Source organism: Orbilia oligospora (genome assembly GCF_000225545.1).
Source record: "Orbilia oligospora ATCC 24927 unplaced genomic scaffold scaffold00188, whole genome shotgun sequence".
Lineage (NCBI taxonomy): Eukaryota > Fungi > Ascomycota > Orbiliomycetes > Orbiliales > Orbiliaceae > Orbilia > Orbilia oligospora.
The window spans coordinates 742266-757301 of NW_011645745.1; the positions used below are offsets into that span (position 1 = coordinate 742266).

A 15036-nucleotide genomic window follows, 5' to 3' on the forward strand; every position below is an offset into this window, starting at 1 on the left:
ATCCTGTAGTTTTGAAGGCCAAAAAAGTCATGTGATCATCAGCGAAGATGCCTCGACTTACCTATTTAGGAAGCTTTCGATTCCATACCACCACCAATACTAAGTGCACACCTATTACGAAAGGATATGATATATAGTAACATCATGATTGATTTATTATATATATCTAAATACCTTGAAATAGTCCTAGATCTAGCTACTAGAGTAGTTGTGTGTCTATATTCTATCTGTGTGTGGATACGTATAAAATTAACAGCCAATGATCCGCCGACGAGACTGCAAGTTCTACCAGTATTCCTTTTTATCCAGAACCTAAGATCCTTTGATCGCTTTATAGGCTGAGTTCAGGTGGATTTTTCTGTTCCAGGAAACCCCCAGTTTCTCCTCGTTGTTCCTCAGCGCTTTGATACAAGATACAAGACTGTTGCTCCTGTCGTAGTTGTGAGGTGACTAGTTCTAAGACGTCGCCGAGCGCACTCAGTAACGACGTACATTGATATTTTATATGAGAGATTTCTCATATGAGAAATCTTTGCTCATATATTCTGCTCCTATACCATGACAACTTAGCGCCACTGCAGTTAGTACTAGCCTTGGGGGTATAGTAGCGCCCCTTAGGATAAGAAAAAGTCACATGACGATTTTGAGCTACAGAACTAGTTAGCTAGGAACCATACCACTAGAACCACTAACTAACGCCGCTGTATACGCAAGTCACATGACACTTTTCGACCTCGGAATTGGCCTGTCTACCCTAACCTCTGTCTCCCTAATCTTAATCCCTAACCTCTACCCTAACCTCTACCCTAACCTTAACCCTAACCTTCAATCCTAAGCTTAACTCCTAGCTTTTGACTGCTGTTTCTGCTGTCACGTTTTGGAGTCGAAAGTTGTCACGTGACTCTACTAGGTGGCTAAGTTTCACACGTCTTAGCTTAGTTAACTTGGATACCTTCTAGTCTCGTTTCAAGGCAGTGCTGAGCATACCAAAACGGGATTCGACATGGGATATGTAGATGCTTACTAAGTTAATAGTTGAGAAGTCTTCGTACGACCAGGCAGTTTAGTTAAAGACTCAAACGGTATAAATACAAATAAACAATAAACAAGTGAAAGTACTTTATGTATAAATATGCATGCTAGGAATAAAACTAGTAGTAGACTAAACCAGCAGCCGGCTTCTGATCACCGTCCCAATGTTGGTCGCAAATTCCTGAGGTTCCTATCTCCTCTATTGCAGTAGTAAACTCCTCCCAGCTTCCTTTGTCGGTCCAAGTCGGTTGCCCCCCTTCTGGCTCTTTTGAGTATTTATACCCGACCTTCGACTCGGTTTGGCACTTCGTACCTAGTCTATACCTATAACGGCTGGGCCCGATCTTGCCATCTTTAGAGCGGACATCTCCAGCGCTCTTGGTGATCTCTATGCAAAGATAACACAGCTTCCTAATATTTTTGTTCGTCAAAAAGTCCATCCGGCAATAGTCAAGATCGAGGTCGTTATGTACAATAGAGAGAATATGTATTATATCCACCCTCAAGACTCGTTGATTGAAAGCCGAAGTGCAAATTAGCTTCTTTAATGAAGCCTTATTAGCTTTTAGAAACTCCAGGACTGGCACGAGTATTCCAATTTCAATGATCTCCAACTTTCTTAACCTTGGTAGGATCAAATCAGTGGGAATGAAAAGATCAGGTTGGACTTCCCACACATAATTGTAGGCGTACCGAGCCCGTACTCGGGTAATGGTCAACTCTTCGATGCTTTGTAGAAGGGTTAAGAATATTGGCGACGGCTGAGAGTACTTTCTAAATCCTCCATCGTAGCATCCCCACAAAGAAATAGGGAATTCAAGGTTGGTGAGATCTGCGAAGCTGTTTTTGTACAAGTCGGCGTATTGATCAAAGTTAGACCTAGTCACAAGCTCTCGGGCGTATTCAGCTAGATTGGTCTCTTCACATCGAAGGATGTTGGTCGCATTTATTCTGACTTCGGTGATTTGACATTGAGCCTTTGCAGCAGAGTCGAGGAGGCCTATATAGGCGTCGTCGAAGCGGATTCGCTCGTTTTTGATTGGTTTTATGAGGTCGAAGCAGTTCTGCCATGACGGATTTTCTGACAATGGAGCTTCTAACTCCGGATACTTCTCAAAGAAATCGTTTATATTAGGATTGTATCTTCTCCAGAACGTCTGAATTACTGAAGCCGTTTTGGCGTTATTCGAACGGATTTCCAAAGTTCTAATGTTGGGAAGAGTTTTGAGTGTTTCTGTTAGAGTTTGGAAAAATTCTTGGAGGTCTGGGTGGTCAATTTCAGTGGCCGAAGAGTTTGATTCATTCAATGAGGTCGCGGATAGAAGACCGGAGATTGTAGTATTTGTCGGCTCAATCGTTTTTTTGACACCTTTGCCGTCGAAACCAAAAATTGGCGCATCATCCCAGTTGCGGATAGGGAAGGGTAACCATTTAGGACGACGCCCCCCCGCAAACCACTTCCCAGAAACCGCTAACGAACGAATTAACCTCGAATATTTCAGAAGATTTCTATCGAAACCCGAAAACTGGTCGATAAATTTTACATAAGGAGACGATAAGTCGAATACTATATGACTAATCTGATTTCGATGCTCTCGGCTACTGGAACGTAGGGCTCTGAGTAGTTCTATTTCCTTTTTGACGAAAAAAATAGTTCGCTGACGTGGATTGAGACGGGACACTGGAAGAGCTGAGAGAACATCCTTGCAGACCAATTTGAGGTTTTGGAAAGCAGTGTTTGGGAGGTGGGTGCATATTTCGTGGATTATGTCGTAGGGGAGGGTTTGGAAGGTGCTTTTGGCTGGCTGTGACATGGGGGGTAGGCTGCGGTAACGATACCAGGGGGTTACGCCCGTAATTGATAACCAGATAACTTATGGATCCGAAATGCTAATAACACTTTCTGATAGAATTGATGAACACGAGAATAAGTCAAAATATCTGATTAGAGATATATATGTCGGGATGGTATTGATATATACATGTCGCTGTCTCGAAAAATACGCTTGGTAGTGTACAATAAGTGAAATTTGGAGGTTTCTCAGCCGATCCTGCGCCTCAAAGCATCTGCATATGCATACCAAACTTGGCACTAAGGTGCCAAAGTGCAACCACATCACAGAGCAAAACTGCAACGCCTCAATCGATCAAGCAGAGTGATCATGTGACTTGTTGTGGATCAAGACCGGCTGTTACGGGATGGGTTTTGAAGGGTTTTTGGGATCGCTTTTAAAGCAAATATTAAGGCGCTTTATCCGGCGGACAAGGCATCTTAACCTTCAAAAACTGACTTGAGGCGAATTCTTGATCAATTGAAACGTTTCTTCTATAATATTAAACCCAACACACTTTCGCGACGAAGCTAGTTGAGATTACAGTAGGTAGGTCGATAAGTTATCTTGTTAGTCGCGAGCCAGCCGACATAGCAGTTAAATAAGTAGCTATTCGTTGAGCTAATTTCTGGGGAAAATACATGTGCATGCATATATACCTAAGCATATAATAGTGGAAATTTGAAATCGACGACATTGTGTAAATTAATTTGCAATTGGTATATACCGAGCGAATCTTTCAATTGGGCATTGAACGGGACCCCTGTACAATCCGACAGATCGCTTCTTTGCCGAATATTAAACGAATGCCAATAAACTCCAAGATTTTACTTGCTCATGAAACGAGACATTCCTTCCTCCGGCCTTTACTTAAGCTATCTTAGACATCCTTTGTTAAAAAATAACTATCATAAATTCAAAAAATTGTCTTAATGTACTTTATATAACGCAGCGGCGAGACCACTTTAGAGCTCCTAGATTAAATTTCATACAGCTAGCGCTAGCTCAAGCTCCTGACCAAACATATCATATATTCAGCTGATACGCACCAATACCATTGCATCTAGCCTTAACCTAGAGGACCTGTAGTGCAATGGCGTACTCAGAGTTGGCCTCCATCGAACTCGGTTTTTTAAGAACGAGCTTCAAGAGCCCTCCACTTACATCAAACCCGAATCGGGGGATTCGGGTGTGCAAAATCAATATCACAAGCGCCGGGTCTTTAGATGTTTCTCATTGCGCACTCTCGGCCCCGGAAAGCCTAGAATCACATCCAGATGTGACTACTCAAATATTTGTTATCGAAGGCAGCGAGCGCGAGGACCTAAAACTTGCTTTGGGGCCCTGGACTCAACTTGATAAGGAACTTTGGCATCCTTTTCTCACCGCCCATTGTAGCAAAGGCGAAGATATGATTCAAGCGCTCGAGCGAGAGAATGAAAATGTGTTTTCTCTGGACTGGAAGAGATTGGTGGCTCAGTCGAAAGATCAACATGAGATCGAATATAGGATATTATCTGGGAAACCTTACGATCTGAATACTTACCGCGATCCGATGGATCTCAGTCTTAACCACAAGAGGTATGGACATTGGCCTGACAGCCCTTATCGAGAATACGTTTTTATTTCGCCGTCTGAGGATGATAAATTTCTATATCATGCTGCGAAAGAGCGTATATCACTGTGCTTTGGGAACCTTGGAGGGCTACCTACAGGTATAATGGCCTTCGAAAAGGTTTGTACACTTCAAAGCTCTAATTCTGGGACTAGGTATCCTGCTTTTTGACCCGATACGCTATCACAATATTTCCACTGGAACATACCAATTCCGTAGCGGCAACTACGATTGGTCCGAGGAACTGGTGCCTTGTTTTCTTGATCCAACTACTATTCAAGGACAACTCCTAAAACAGTCCAAGAGACCTTCTTATGCAAACCGAAATATGATATTTGATCATACCGAGACCTCCAATAACGACCATGACCTACGCCTTAAGAAATTTTTAGATATCTTAGAAACCCTGGGTAAGGAATCTATTGACAAAAATCCACAATATCTAGTCGAAAGGGCCCTTATACAACTAGCCTGTAAAGACCTAAGGCAAATTCTGGAGAAAGTTAGTTATATGCTTGACACGATCGAGCTATCCCTTCATGATGATACCGTCCTACAAGATTCCTTATCCATGTGGAGATATCAACTGGGCGCCTGTCGCAATATGCTATTCCACGAAAATATATCTTTACGTCGCTTACAAGGTAATATCAAATCGAAAGTCGGAAATAGATCAAACCAAACATCTTCTTCGAGCAGAACCAACCCCGGTAACCTTGGGTACCAAAAGGATATGATTAAACTCTTGGAAGAACTCCGAGAACTCACCATTGCCGTCGAATACACGCACAAGCGTGTTGAGAGTGACTTTCAAGCGCTCATGTCGAGTATGAGCATAGTTGAAAGCAGACGCGCCATCTCCGAGACTGAAGTAGTTTCGAAACTAACACAACTGGCATTCTTTTTTATCCCGCTAAGTCTTGTGGCGGCGATATTCGGTATGAACATAAATGTAAGTCACCATATCTCGCTTCAAGCATAAATTTAGAAATAATAATTTGCTAATACCGAATTTCGTCAACGAGTAGGAATTCGAAAACAAACTGACATGGTGGCACTGGCTGGCCGTATCCGTCTCCTCCAGCTCTTTGACTTACATCCTACTCTACTGGTCCAAAATGACAAACCGCTTCCAACAACTTTCCAACCTAATGAGCACTTTAAGCCTCAACCGCATCAGAAAGAGCACGATTCGGTGGATGCTCGTGGCCGAATCTATAGTCAAGAAATGGCCGGTTATATTCAAATTACTAGTCCTACTCGTCTCTTTAGCCGCCGCGGCTATCGCGACGTTTGTAGTGGCGAGTCGAGACACTTTCTCAATCGTAGTGAGGGTTTTGATCTGTACAGTTGCTTTTTGGACACCTGTATTGGCTTTCGGCTACTGGTGGGTATCTGTCAGCTTTTTTAAGCTTCCGTTATTCTCCAGGCTTATGATGCGAGTTTCACTATGATTTTTGCGACAATCAGCTTTACCCTTAATACGGAAATCGTCATATAACAGCTAGAATAGTGAGTTTCCATGGCATTTCAGGAGTAAATTCTCTAAGTAGGAGATAGGCCTCTTGTTTCCCTAGATCGCTTGCACTCGTATTGCGGAACAGAATGCTTATGTGACAAAATTGGTGTATAATGCATATGATATGCAGGGGCAGCTCTGGCTCCGAGACTATGATATGCACACGATTGCCTCTTAATTTAAGTGCTTGATCCATCAACTCTTGGCTTAGACGATCTATAGTGTTGGATTTTGGAACAGTTTGTGTTGGTGGCACAGACGCATAAGACTCCGCATTGATGTTAAAGCTATAAAGAGTTCCTAGCTTTTTCGATCTCCATTTCATAAATCGTTTTGGGATTGCGATAACTCACCTTTGATAATCCGTCCCGGAGTATCGTGCGTGAGCTCGAAGGCGCTTTTTCCATAGTGGCACAACTATTCAAATCTTACTAGCTTCGAACATTTCGACACAAAAATAAAAAAAAAAACATCATGTCGAACCTCAGCAACTCCTACTATTCAGTCTACAGAATCGAAAACAAAATGACAATGGTAGACCCCGAAATGCCCTCCCCTCGCTACCATAATACCATTTTCATCGAAACCTGGGAAGACGGTTATAAATCCGGTAGAACGTGTCATGTCGTTGGGGATCTAGTAACCGGAATGACCTACAATACCAGAGTCGATCAAGATCCCGAACTCGATGAAATGTTCTTCGCGAAGCATTTTTTGGGATTTTTGAAAGCTAAGGATTATCCTGATAGGTTAAATGAGATTTTGGAGGTGTTGCCTCCGCCGCCGAAGCAGAAGTCTTTTAATCCGAAGAGTATGAGGACTGAGCAACATAAGAGTCCTGGGGTTTTTTATGAAGTCGGGGAGGAGAGGCCGCCGATGGTTAAGTGTACGGAGTGGACGATTAATCAAGCTATACCGGCATTAATTGAAGCTGGTATTTTGATGAAGGGTGGTTAAGCTGCACTAAAATTCAATATAGGTGATGGCCGAGTTTCGCATCAGGAATGAGTTTCGCGTCTTATCACTTTTTATGTTCTGTTATATTAATTGTTACGAATCTCTTTGTATTGTTTCTCTAATCGAATATCATCCTAACTTCCTTCGGTGAGATTCTTGGAAACATCACTATGATCGTAACCTCTTTCTCTCTCTAATCTTCATTCAGTAATATGATACCGCTCTGGACATTAGCCTTGAAGACAGGGCCCTAGCGTTATGGTAGTGGGAGACAGGTAAGATTGCAACGAAACACAGGTAGTATGATGTGAAGTACCAGTTCAAGTTCCAGAACGCTGACTAAGTCAAATTTTAGCCACCCTTTGGAAGATTCTCTTCTACCTCTTCCTCATTTTGAAGCTCAGGGTCAACTGAGCTGGAAACTCTAGCAGCCATAAGCCTACCATGTAATAACTCGGCGGGCAATGGGTTTGGAGATCTCTCAAAGGATCGTAAGCCGCGAAACCCAACGCATCCAGGGAATGTGATATCGTTTGGCGCCAATTCCAGATAAAGACCGCTAGCGCTCAAGATTTCGTAAGGCATACCAAACACTGTTTAATAGTTAGCAAAACTGAAGCGGGTACGATTGGGTGGGAATCAGCTTGGTATAGATTATTACTTCGGTAAGATCCAATATCGAGAACTTGAGTGCGTCGGACAAGACGAGCATTGCTGTCCTTATCAAGAACATAGAGGTCGCCGATCATGGAACCAGGGGCTGGGTTCTGCCACTCCAACGTTCCACCCCACAATTTCCCTTCGAGGTATCTACCGGCCTCTCCTTGTCCGTTTGCTGACTGGGAGAAAGAGTTGTGATTGACCCGCTCAGGCGTAACCTGGCCTCGTTGGTAGCCGATGAAGGTGACAAAGCAGTGAGCAAACTCGTGGACGATGGCCGTGGCGAGAAGGCATCGAAGGCGGCTCTCTTCGTGTCCAGTGGTGAGTAACAGCGACCTGACGTACTTTTCAAAAGTCAGTATTTACTAATATTTGGGCTGAGGTTAGGAAACTATATATCGCGCGTACGTACGTGTTTGTTCAAATGGATTCCAAAAGTGGGCCTTTCGTTCGTTCTAAGAACGGATCTTTGAAGCCTGCCATCGAGGATGATCATGTACTTGTGGAGTGATTGCTGGTAATCATTCTTCAAGTCAAGAATAAACTCATCGACTTGAGCATCCATGATGTTTAATGCCTTGTCTCTTTGTACCTTGTCGGCGAGATGGTAGAGAGCTCTGCGAAACTTTCGAGAACGCGTAATTGCTAAAGCGGTTCTCCAAGCTGTAACGACAGGCTCGTAGTCCAATGAGGTTGGTGAAATTTCTTCAATCGCGACATCTCCGGGATTGTTTTGGGGGTGGTAATACGGCCCGAGTTCAACCCGGCCGATCAAAACCATCTTGATTCGATTTAACTTACGGTTCGGCTTCTCGACTATGTATTAGAGGGCTTAGTCCGTGAACATGGAAGAATTTTGACGCGTGGACGGGAGCAATGATGGAAAGGAGGTTAGTGGAGATTGGTAGGAACCCCGAAACATACCTATTTGCTTAAATACTTGACAGTTGCCTTGATGTATCGGTTGAAGGCGTTGGGGTATCGGAGCATGGTATATGGACGGCAGCCGAGAGGAAAGGGCGACTTCCAACCTCTAATTGCTGATATATGACACTACTAAGGCCCGACTTACTCTCGTATTAATCAGTCTCGTAACCAGACTTGAATATCGACTGGACCTATGTTTTCTCGTCGCCAGACTCTTTACACGGTTGAGCAGTCTGGCGACGAGACAAGGAGCACACTTACATAAATATTTCTGTATCGGGGTAAGGTCCCCCCGAGGCCCTCTGTCTTCAGATTATATTATATTATACATAGATTTCTTGTCCTAGAAGGTATATTCCAGATGCTATGCTATCTTAAATCAAGATCATTTCAGGCCCACGAAGGCGGCTTACCATTTCTCGTCATAATTGAATCGATCTTAGCCTGGTACGGTTGTTGAAGCGTAAGTTACGCCGTAGTTTGAACTCCAAAAAGAGATGTATTAAGAGAAGACTCTTGTTTCGAATGCACATGGGAGCCTGTCGGCTTAAGTATATTGCTAACATCTGACATCGCAAATCATAATGATACATGCAGAAAAAGAAGACCGTTGAGAATCATGCAAAGGAAAACGAACACCTGGGAAGAAAGAACCGCTAACTGTAGATAAAAAGAGGCCGACTAAACGCGCAGAATGAACGGGCAGGGGCAAAAGAATCAAAAGGCTACATAAAAAAAACAAGAAAAGAAGGAGTCCAGTATCGACAGTGGTTAAATATGTATTCATCTGGGTTAACAGAAAGTCGTATCGTCGCTCCTTGATTATCCTGAAAGAAAAAGAAAAAGGATCCTCAGTTAGTTGCACCGGTTTGAAGCTTAAACTTTGACATAGACCGCAGTTTAGGTCAATCAATCATGATCTTCTTCTGTTAATCCCGGGCATTCTTTGTCCAACTCCTCATCAGTAGCGTATCGGGCCTTGCACCAAAAGCAATACCTCCATTGACTCCTAAGATATCTCACGATCTCATCCAGTCGATCTTTAGCCTCTCTCTTCTCGAATTCTTCCAACTCTTGATCTTCTAGTTCTTGCTCTGTCACAATATCTTCAGACTCAGCTCCCATCGCAATTTCATCGTCCGCATTGAATTCCCCGGTCGTGTTATACTTGGGCAAAGACAAGTTAGGGATATATGAGCTCTTCGAAGAGGTGAGGCTATCTTGTTCTTTCTTCTTCAGACAAGCTTTGAGGTCCGAAACTGCACGACGGTAAAGAAGACCCCGGTATATCAAGTTGATTTGCTTTATTTGTGTGAATGTCGGTTTTTCGTTAAAGAAGTCACGTTTTGATGCTCCTTCTGCTTGTCCATCGGTTTCCTGCTCGCCCTCCGCTGCAGCATCCTCGGTTGTCCCTTCTTTCGACTTCTTTAGTGGGCCATTGTAGCTTTCCGGTGGATCTTGTGCCACTAGTTTCTCACAAATGGATTGAGCAGCGAAGATTTGAGCCTCGTATCTTCGCTGCTGGGCCTCCAGTGTAAGTCTATTCCTGTAGCCTTCCGGTGATAATTCCTGGCGTTTTGTGACATTCCCTTCTCCACCGACGGGGTTTATATCTCCAAACTTCCGTTTCAAGTCCGATTCATGGCCAATACCCGTTCTAGATTCCCTCACAATCGGCTTGATCGGTTCTAACCTCCTACTATCCTTCACATCCGCTGTTCCAGTCGGCGTAGGAGCAGCTTTACCCAATGCCGAACCAGTCGAATAACCCATCGCTTTCATCATTTTTAACCCCTTTGAATTAGTGTTGTTGAGTATTGATGTTGCCAGTCCCAGGTCACGTCTTAGCTTTTCCTGTTCTGCTAATTCTGCTTTGGAGAGTGGATTTCCTCGGATTGAAGCCTCGACTTTTCGACGTTTTAGTCTCTGTAAGGGAGTTTCGGTGGTCGTTGGATCGGCGACAGTCATGGACATGTAATCGTCGTCATCGTCATCGTCATTATTGTTATCGTTATTGACCGTATTGCTTCCGGCTGAAGGTCTAGGGACCATAGTCGGAGGGCGTGAAAGCGACTTTGGTTCAACAGGAGGTAGACCTTTCGTGGATGGTTTATTTCGTGAAGCAAGCTTTGAGAATGCATCTTCCTCATCGTCTGGATCAGTGAAAGCTCGTGCAGAAGGTTTAACTCGTGAGTTTGGGGCGGTTGATGGCATCGTCATTGTTCCCTGCAACGGCAGCGAGAAGGATTGGTTGGTTCTTTTCTTATCGGGTTAAAGGACGGGTAAGTCGTTACCGAACAGCAAGTAGAAGTTGTTTCTTTTGGATGGGAATCAAAGGCGAATCGGTGGATGTTTTGTGGTGTCGCACTCATTTTCGTGTGGTGAAGCTAGACTGCCAAGGCTTTTATGTCATCCAACCCAACGGCGCGGGTCCGGTCGTATATTATGCATGTGCCCCGAGACGAGGCAGAACGGTGATTCAGTTGCATACCCCGCGTTTTAGATTATATTCGGGATGCAAAACTATAGCTGTGATATCAATTGATATGCATAGAACTTCAATGCAATGGAGAGTTAAAGGAACTAGCTATTCCTTGTATAAAACTTTATTCTTGTATAAGATCTCAGATCAGGTGTTCGGCGATTCGGCGATATCCCGATACAAAGATGGGGAGCCCCGGAGGGGACGATTGATTTCACCAGTAGATACTCGACCGGCTTCTTACAAAGCTTGTGATAGATTGATATTATGATATCAATTGATTGAACCCTAGAGTCGTTCAACGGTTGAGAGATATATAGACTATATATTTCAATTCAGGTCTGTATATTCCTAGAGACTTGGCCCCGCTTTATCGGTAATATATTAATAGTTGAAACTTACAAATGACGGGAAAAAAGTAGAATTCAGATACATAACCTGATCTTAGAATATATATTATCTTTGATTTACATAAATAATACGAGTATCGATATATCCTCGCGGTATATACCTATGGGCTTGTGCGCATAAATCTAGATATCGATATCTGCGAAACCCGTCAGACAGTTCGCTGTCGAGATCAAGTACTGTCAAGTTTGTTTTCGTACTAGTATTTCGTATCTATGATGTCGTTCCTAGAACGTCGTGGCTAAAACGGGGTCTAGGGCTGAGAGTACATCTATTACTCATAGCGGTATCGAGCATTGATACTAGTATACTTCGAAATTTGAGGGTGTCCTGACTTAATTGATCAATTATCTACTACTTTATGTACCGATCACTCAACCTTGTGAACGTTTTAATCCTACCTGTCGTCTCTGAAGCCGTTTCTTTTGGTTTTGTTCATGGCACCTGAGGATGGTTGCCGAGAACATTTAGAAAAAGTACTAGCTAAAACCGGTATATGCAAGATGTATTGCACCAAGGCAAAAGCCCCAGACTAGTGTTCCATCGGCATGTTCCTATTGACAGCTCATCCGATTCATTCGCTGCAGGCGGAATTAAATGCGGTAATACGATCTGGCGGGGATCCCCCTGCACTTTACAACCAACATATGCATTGTTCGTCTGCGATATTTTTTTAACATTTCCTAAATAGCGATTCTATAGAATTCTATATTTCCTTTCAAGGACCAGTCGCCCTGAAGATAATTCACAAGCTGAAATAGCCAGCTTTGGCAACTATAAAACGGCCTGCATCAAGATCCCTGCTATGTCGCATTCCAATGTAGATGAAAGACTTTAAATTCCCGGATTCCCCTCAGGAAGATGGAGGGATTTCTTTTCTCTTTCCTTTCTGTAAGTCCTCGTAAAAGGCAAACTCACTATAGCGCCGAGGCGACCCAAAATCCAAATTCCCGCGGTCCAGATCAGCCTCAGTATATTAAAGATTTTGAGACTCGGATATCGTCACCGATATCTGGGTCTCACCCCGATATCGATTCCCCGCAGGTTCTTGGCGGTACACAAACATTACCGCGGAACTAAGACAAAGTTTATTCTTTGATTCATCTTATTTTTCGGCCAGCGATTACTTAATATTCGCCGAGTCCGAAGAAGACCAATCCCCAAACTTCTTCTGTAGTTCTTCCGAGGATCTCGAACACCGGACCCAAGATCATTCGGAGACTTCAGAGTCTGAGCGACTAGTTAATTCTAGTAGCTTCAATCCTCATAAACATGATATCCCAATTCTAAACTGTCCTGAGCTGAGTCTCACTGAAATATTCGCGCAAGTTGCAGCTACGTCTTCCGCCGGGTCTAGTTGTAAGTCTAACTATTTGTTTATCTCACCACATACTTATCAAGATAGAGCTAATTAATCTTCCAAATCTAGGTGAGCAGACAGATTCCTCAGGACTTCCCTTTTACCATCCCGACCTTACGACACCATGTATCGGCATCCATGATCAACAAGTCATAGTTGAGACAAGCCACCCCCAACCTATTGATTTTAGTTTCCCTTTGGATGAGTTTGAATGGCTTAATTGGACAGGTAAGACAATATTTCCTTAAGCTTGGTGGCTCTATAGATGTAAAATGATGATGGAATACCTTGCTAATCTAAATATCACTCTAGATATATGCTTTGAGCAGATGCATGACAATATAATCAGTCCACCTGAGCCTCTCAGCTTTCATTTGGAACCTCACAAGAATGAAAACCTCCCAAGCAGCATATTTGACATGCCTGAGTTATCTCCGAGTACTTCAAGCTCAGAAATGGAGAACTCACCCAGATTGTCAGTGGGGACGGAAGAGATGGCTAACTCCTCCCCAGCGGCCAGTCTCTCACCCGTCAAGGATGGCGGCCAGCAAACGCCGAACGGTCTCGGTGGAGATCTCAAGAGGGGTGACATACTCCAAGGCGGAATTGGGTTCAGAAAGGTATCCGCAGTTCAACCTCCACACACCAAGAAAAAGCCGAAGAGAGCAACGAACATCAGGCGGCATCACAAGCCTAAACACCAGTGCCCTGGCTGCCCGAAAAAGTTCACTGTCAAGCGCGATTTTGAGTCCCACTTCCGTCGCTGTTTAGGCAGACCTTTTTATACTTGTTTGTGTGGAGCCGGGATCACCACGCGTCATAATATGAAGGCCCACTCGTTGTCTACGGAACACCTTGAACGGTTACGGGTACTCGAGGAGATACCCTCAAATTCCAACCCTGGTCATCAGAAAACTGATGGAGGGTCAGAAAAGGAATAACTGAAAATCCTAGGCTCAGGAGAGCTAGGTGCGCCGGCCTGAGAAATACAAAAAGAATTGATCGGCGCTAAAAAAAATTAGGGCAATTAACACACCTAATACCGCTTGGAATTGCCAAGGCGGTTACCAATTAACCTCTGAAAATATCTAAGGAACATAAAGTTCCGGATGCCTGTAGAGCATAGGCTGCTCTAGAAAGCCCAGTGGCATGCGAAAGCAACGACTTTGCTGCCAATGTCGACATGAGGTCGACAAAATACATTGATACCTAAGACGCCCGGTCAAGGTCGCGAAGTTCAGTCTAAACAGACTGGAAAACCGAAACAGAGGTTAGGAACAGGCCCGCTAAGGAGCGAGTCACGATATAAAACGAGGTCGCCATACCATATAAACCGACACCCACACCGCTATATTTCAACATCCCAAAAAGGAAGCTCATAAGACGGTGGAACATTTGTCAGCTCAGGTCCGAGGCAAGCGTTGCCATCTCTTGGAGTGCTCTGATCCCACCTATTCTACTCCACCTATAATCTCCGCAATCCGCTTTTGGCTTTGGTATTTCTTCTAAATTACTCCTAGGTTGTCTGCTGTAGAACTCAATTTTGGGGGTCTCTCACATACAGGTAGGCACTTTATCATTCTATCCATGTATTGGTATTACTTACACCGCATCATTTTCTCTCAATCGCGGAGTATACCGGCGGGTCTTCATTGCTTTTGATATGATTAGGATGCTGGTCACGGCAAGCCCTATATTCTTTGATGAGTTTGATGAGTTGTTCATTTGTGTGTAAGAGGCATATGGTAGGGGACCTAGTGGTAGTTTTGGTTTTGTTTTTGGGAAATACCCAAGTTTTTAAGACGTTTATGGGATTGGAGGAGATAGTGGGCACCATGGCCACATTGGAGAAGTTGAGATTACGCTAGATTTCCAAGTTGCTTTTCGAAAGGCACAGTTGGATGGCTGCATATTTTTGGGTACGAGCAGTTTTCGGCTCACTAGAACTCTCCCTCATTCTTGTCACCACTTCACCCCTCTTTCCCCACCCTTCCTATATAGATTTATAGAATTCTTTCTTTCTTAACCTTTTTAGTCGACTTGTAGAAGGAAATGCCTCAGGACAAGTTAACCAATGTATGCTTAAAATTGCATAGCCGCTTGTCCATGGACCTAATTAACACCCCACAGTATCCCTGCTTTCTCTATGCTGAGCTGTCAGCCTAATATAAAACTGACACCGTCAAGTTGAATAGCCAATTGACTGCATAGAAGTTATTTTCTCGAATCTTCCTCCACCCTTCA

At 43.7% G+C, this 15036-nt stretch overlaps 6 protein-coding genes across 6 annotated transcripts; 3 read left to right on the top strand and 3 right to left on the bottom strand.

Moving 5' to 3' along the window:
* Nucleotides 1–1151: 1151 nt before the first annotated feature.
* AOL_s00188g229 (uncharacterized protein) lies at nt 1152–2846 on the bottom strand (the record flags this gene model as incomplete). Its single annotated transcript, XM_011128477.1, has 1 exon — nt 1152–2846. The coding sequence occupies one exon, from the start codon at nt 2844–2846 to the stop codon at nt 1152–1154; it is 1695 nt and encodes a 564-aa protein (XP_011126779.1).
* A 1111-nt stretch (nt 2847–3957) lies between these two features.
* AOL_s00188g230 (uncharacterized protein) lies at nt 3958–5933 on the top strand (the record flags this gene model as incomplete). Its single annotated transcript, XM_011128478.1, has 3 exons — nt 3958–4579; nt 4635–5431; nt 5508–5933. The coding sequence occupies 3 exons, from the start codon at nt 3958–3960 to the stop codon at nt 5931–5933; spliced, it is 1845 nt and encodes a 614-aa protein (XP_011126780.1).
* A 539-nt stretch (nt 5934–6472) lies between these two features.
* On the top strand, nt 6473–6955 carry AOL_s00188g231 (uncharacterized protein; the record flags this gene model as incomplete). The annotated part of the gene is made up of 1 exon (XM_011128479.1): nt 6473–6955. One exon carries the CDS (start codon nt 6473–6475, stop codon nt 6953–6955), a length of 483 nt encoding a protein of 160 aa, XP_011126781.1.
* Nucleotides 6956–7306: 351 nt separating this feature from the next.
* Nucleotides 7307–8396, bottom strand: AOL_s00188g232 (uncharacterized protein; the record flags this gene model as incomplete). The annotated part of the gene is made up of 3 exons (XM_011128480.1): nt 7307–7548; nt 7617–7959; nt 8028–8396. 3 exons carry the CDS (start codon nt 8394–8396, stop codon nt 7307–7309), a joined length of 954 nt encoding a protein of 317 aa, XP_011126782.1.
* Nucleotides 8397–9451: 1055 nt separating this feature from the next.
* Nucleotides 9452–10762, bottom strand: AOL_s00188g233 (uncharacterized protein; the record flags this gene model as incomplete). The annotated part of the gene is made up of 1 exon (XM_011128481.1): nt 9452–10762. One exon carries the CDS (start codon nt 10760–10762, stop codon nt 9452–9454), a length of 1311 nt encoding a protein of 436 aa, XP_011126783.1.
* A 2231-nt stretch (nt 10763–12993) lies between these two features.
* AOL_s00188g234 (uncharacterized protein) lies at nt 12994–13733 on the top strand (the record flags this gene model as incomplete). Its single annotated transcript, XM_011128482.1, has 2 exons — nt 12994–13020; nt 13122–13733. 2 exons carry the CDS (start codon nt 12994–12996, stop codon nt 13731–13733), a joined length of 639 nt encoding a protein of 212 aa, XP_011126784.1.
* Between the last annotated feature and the right edge of the window lie 1303 nt (nt 13734–15036).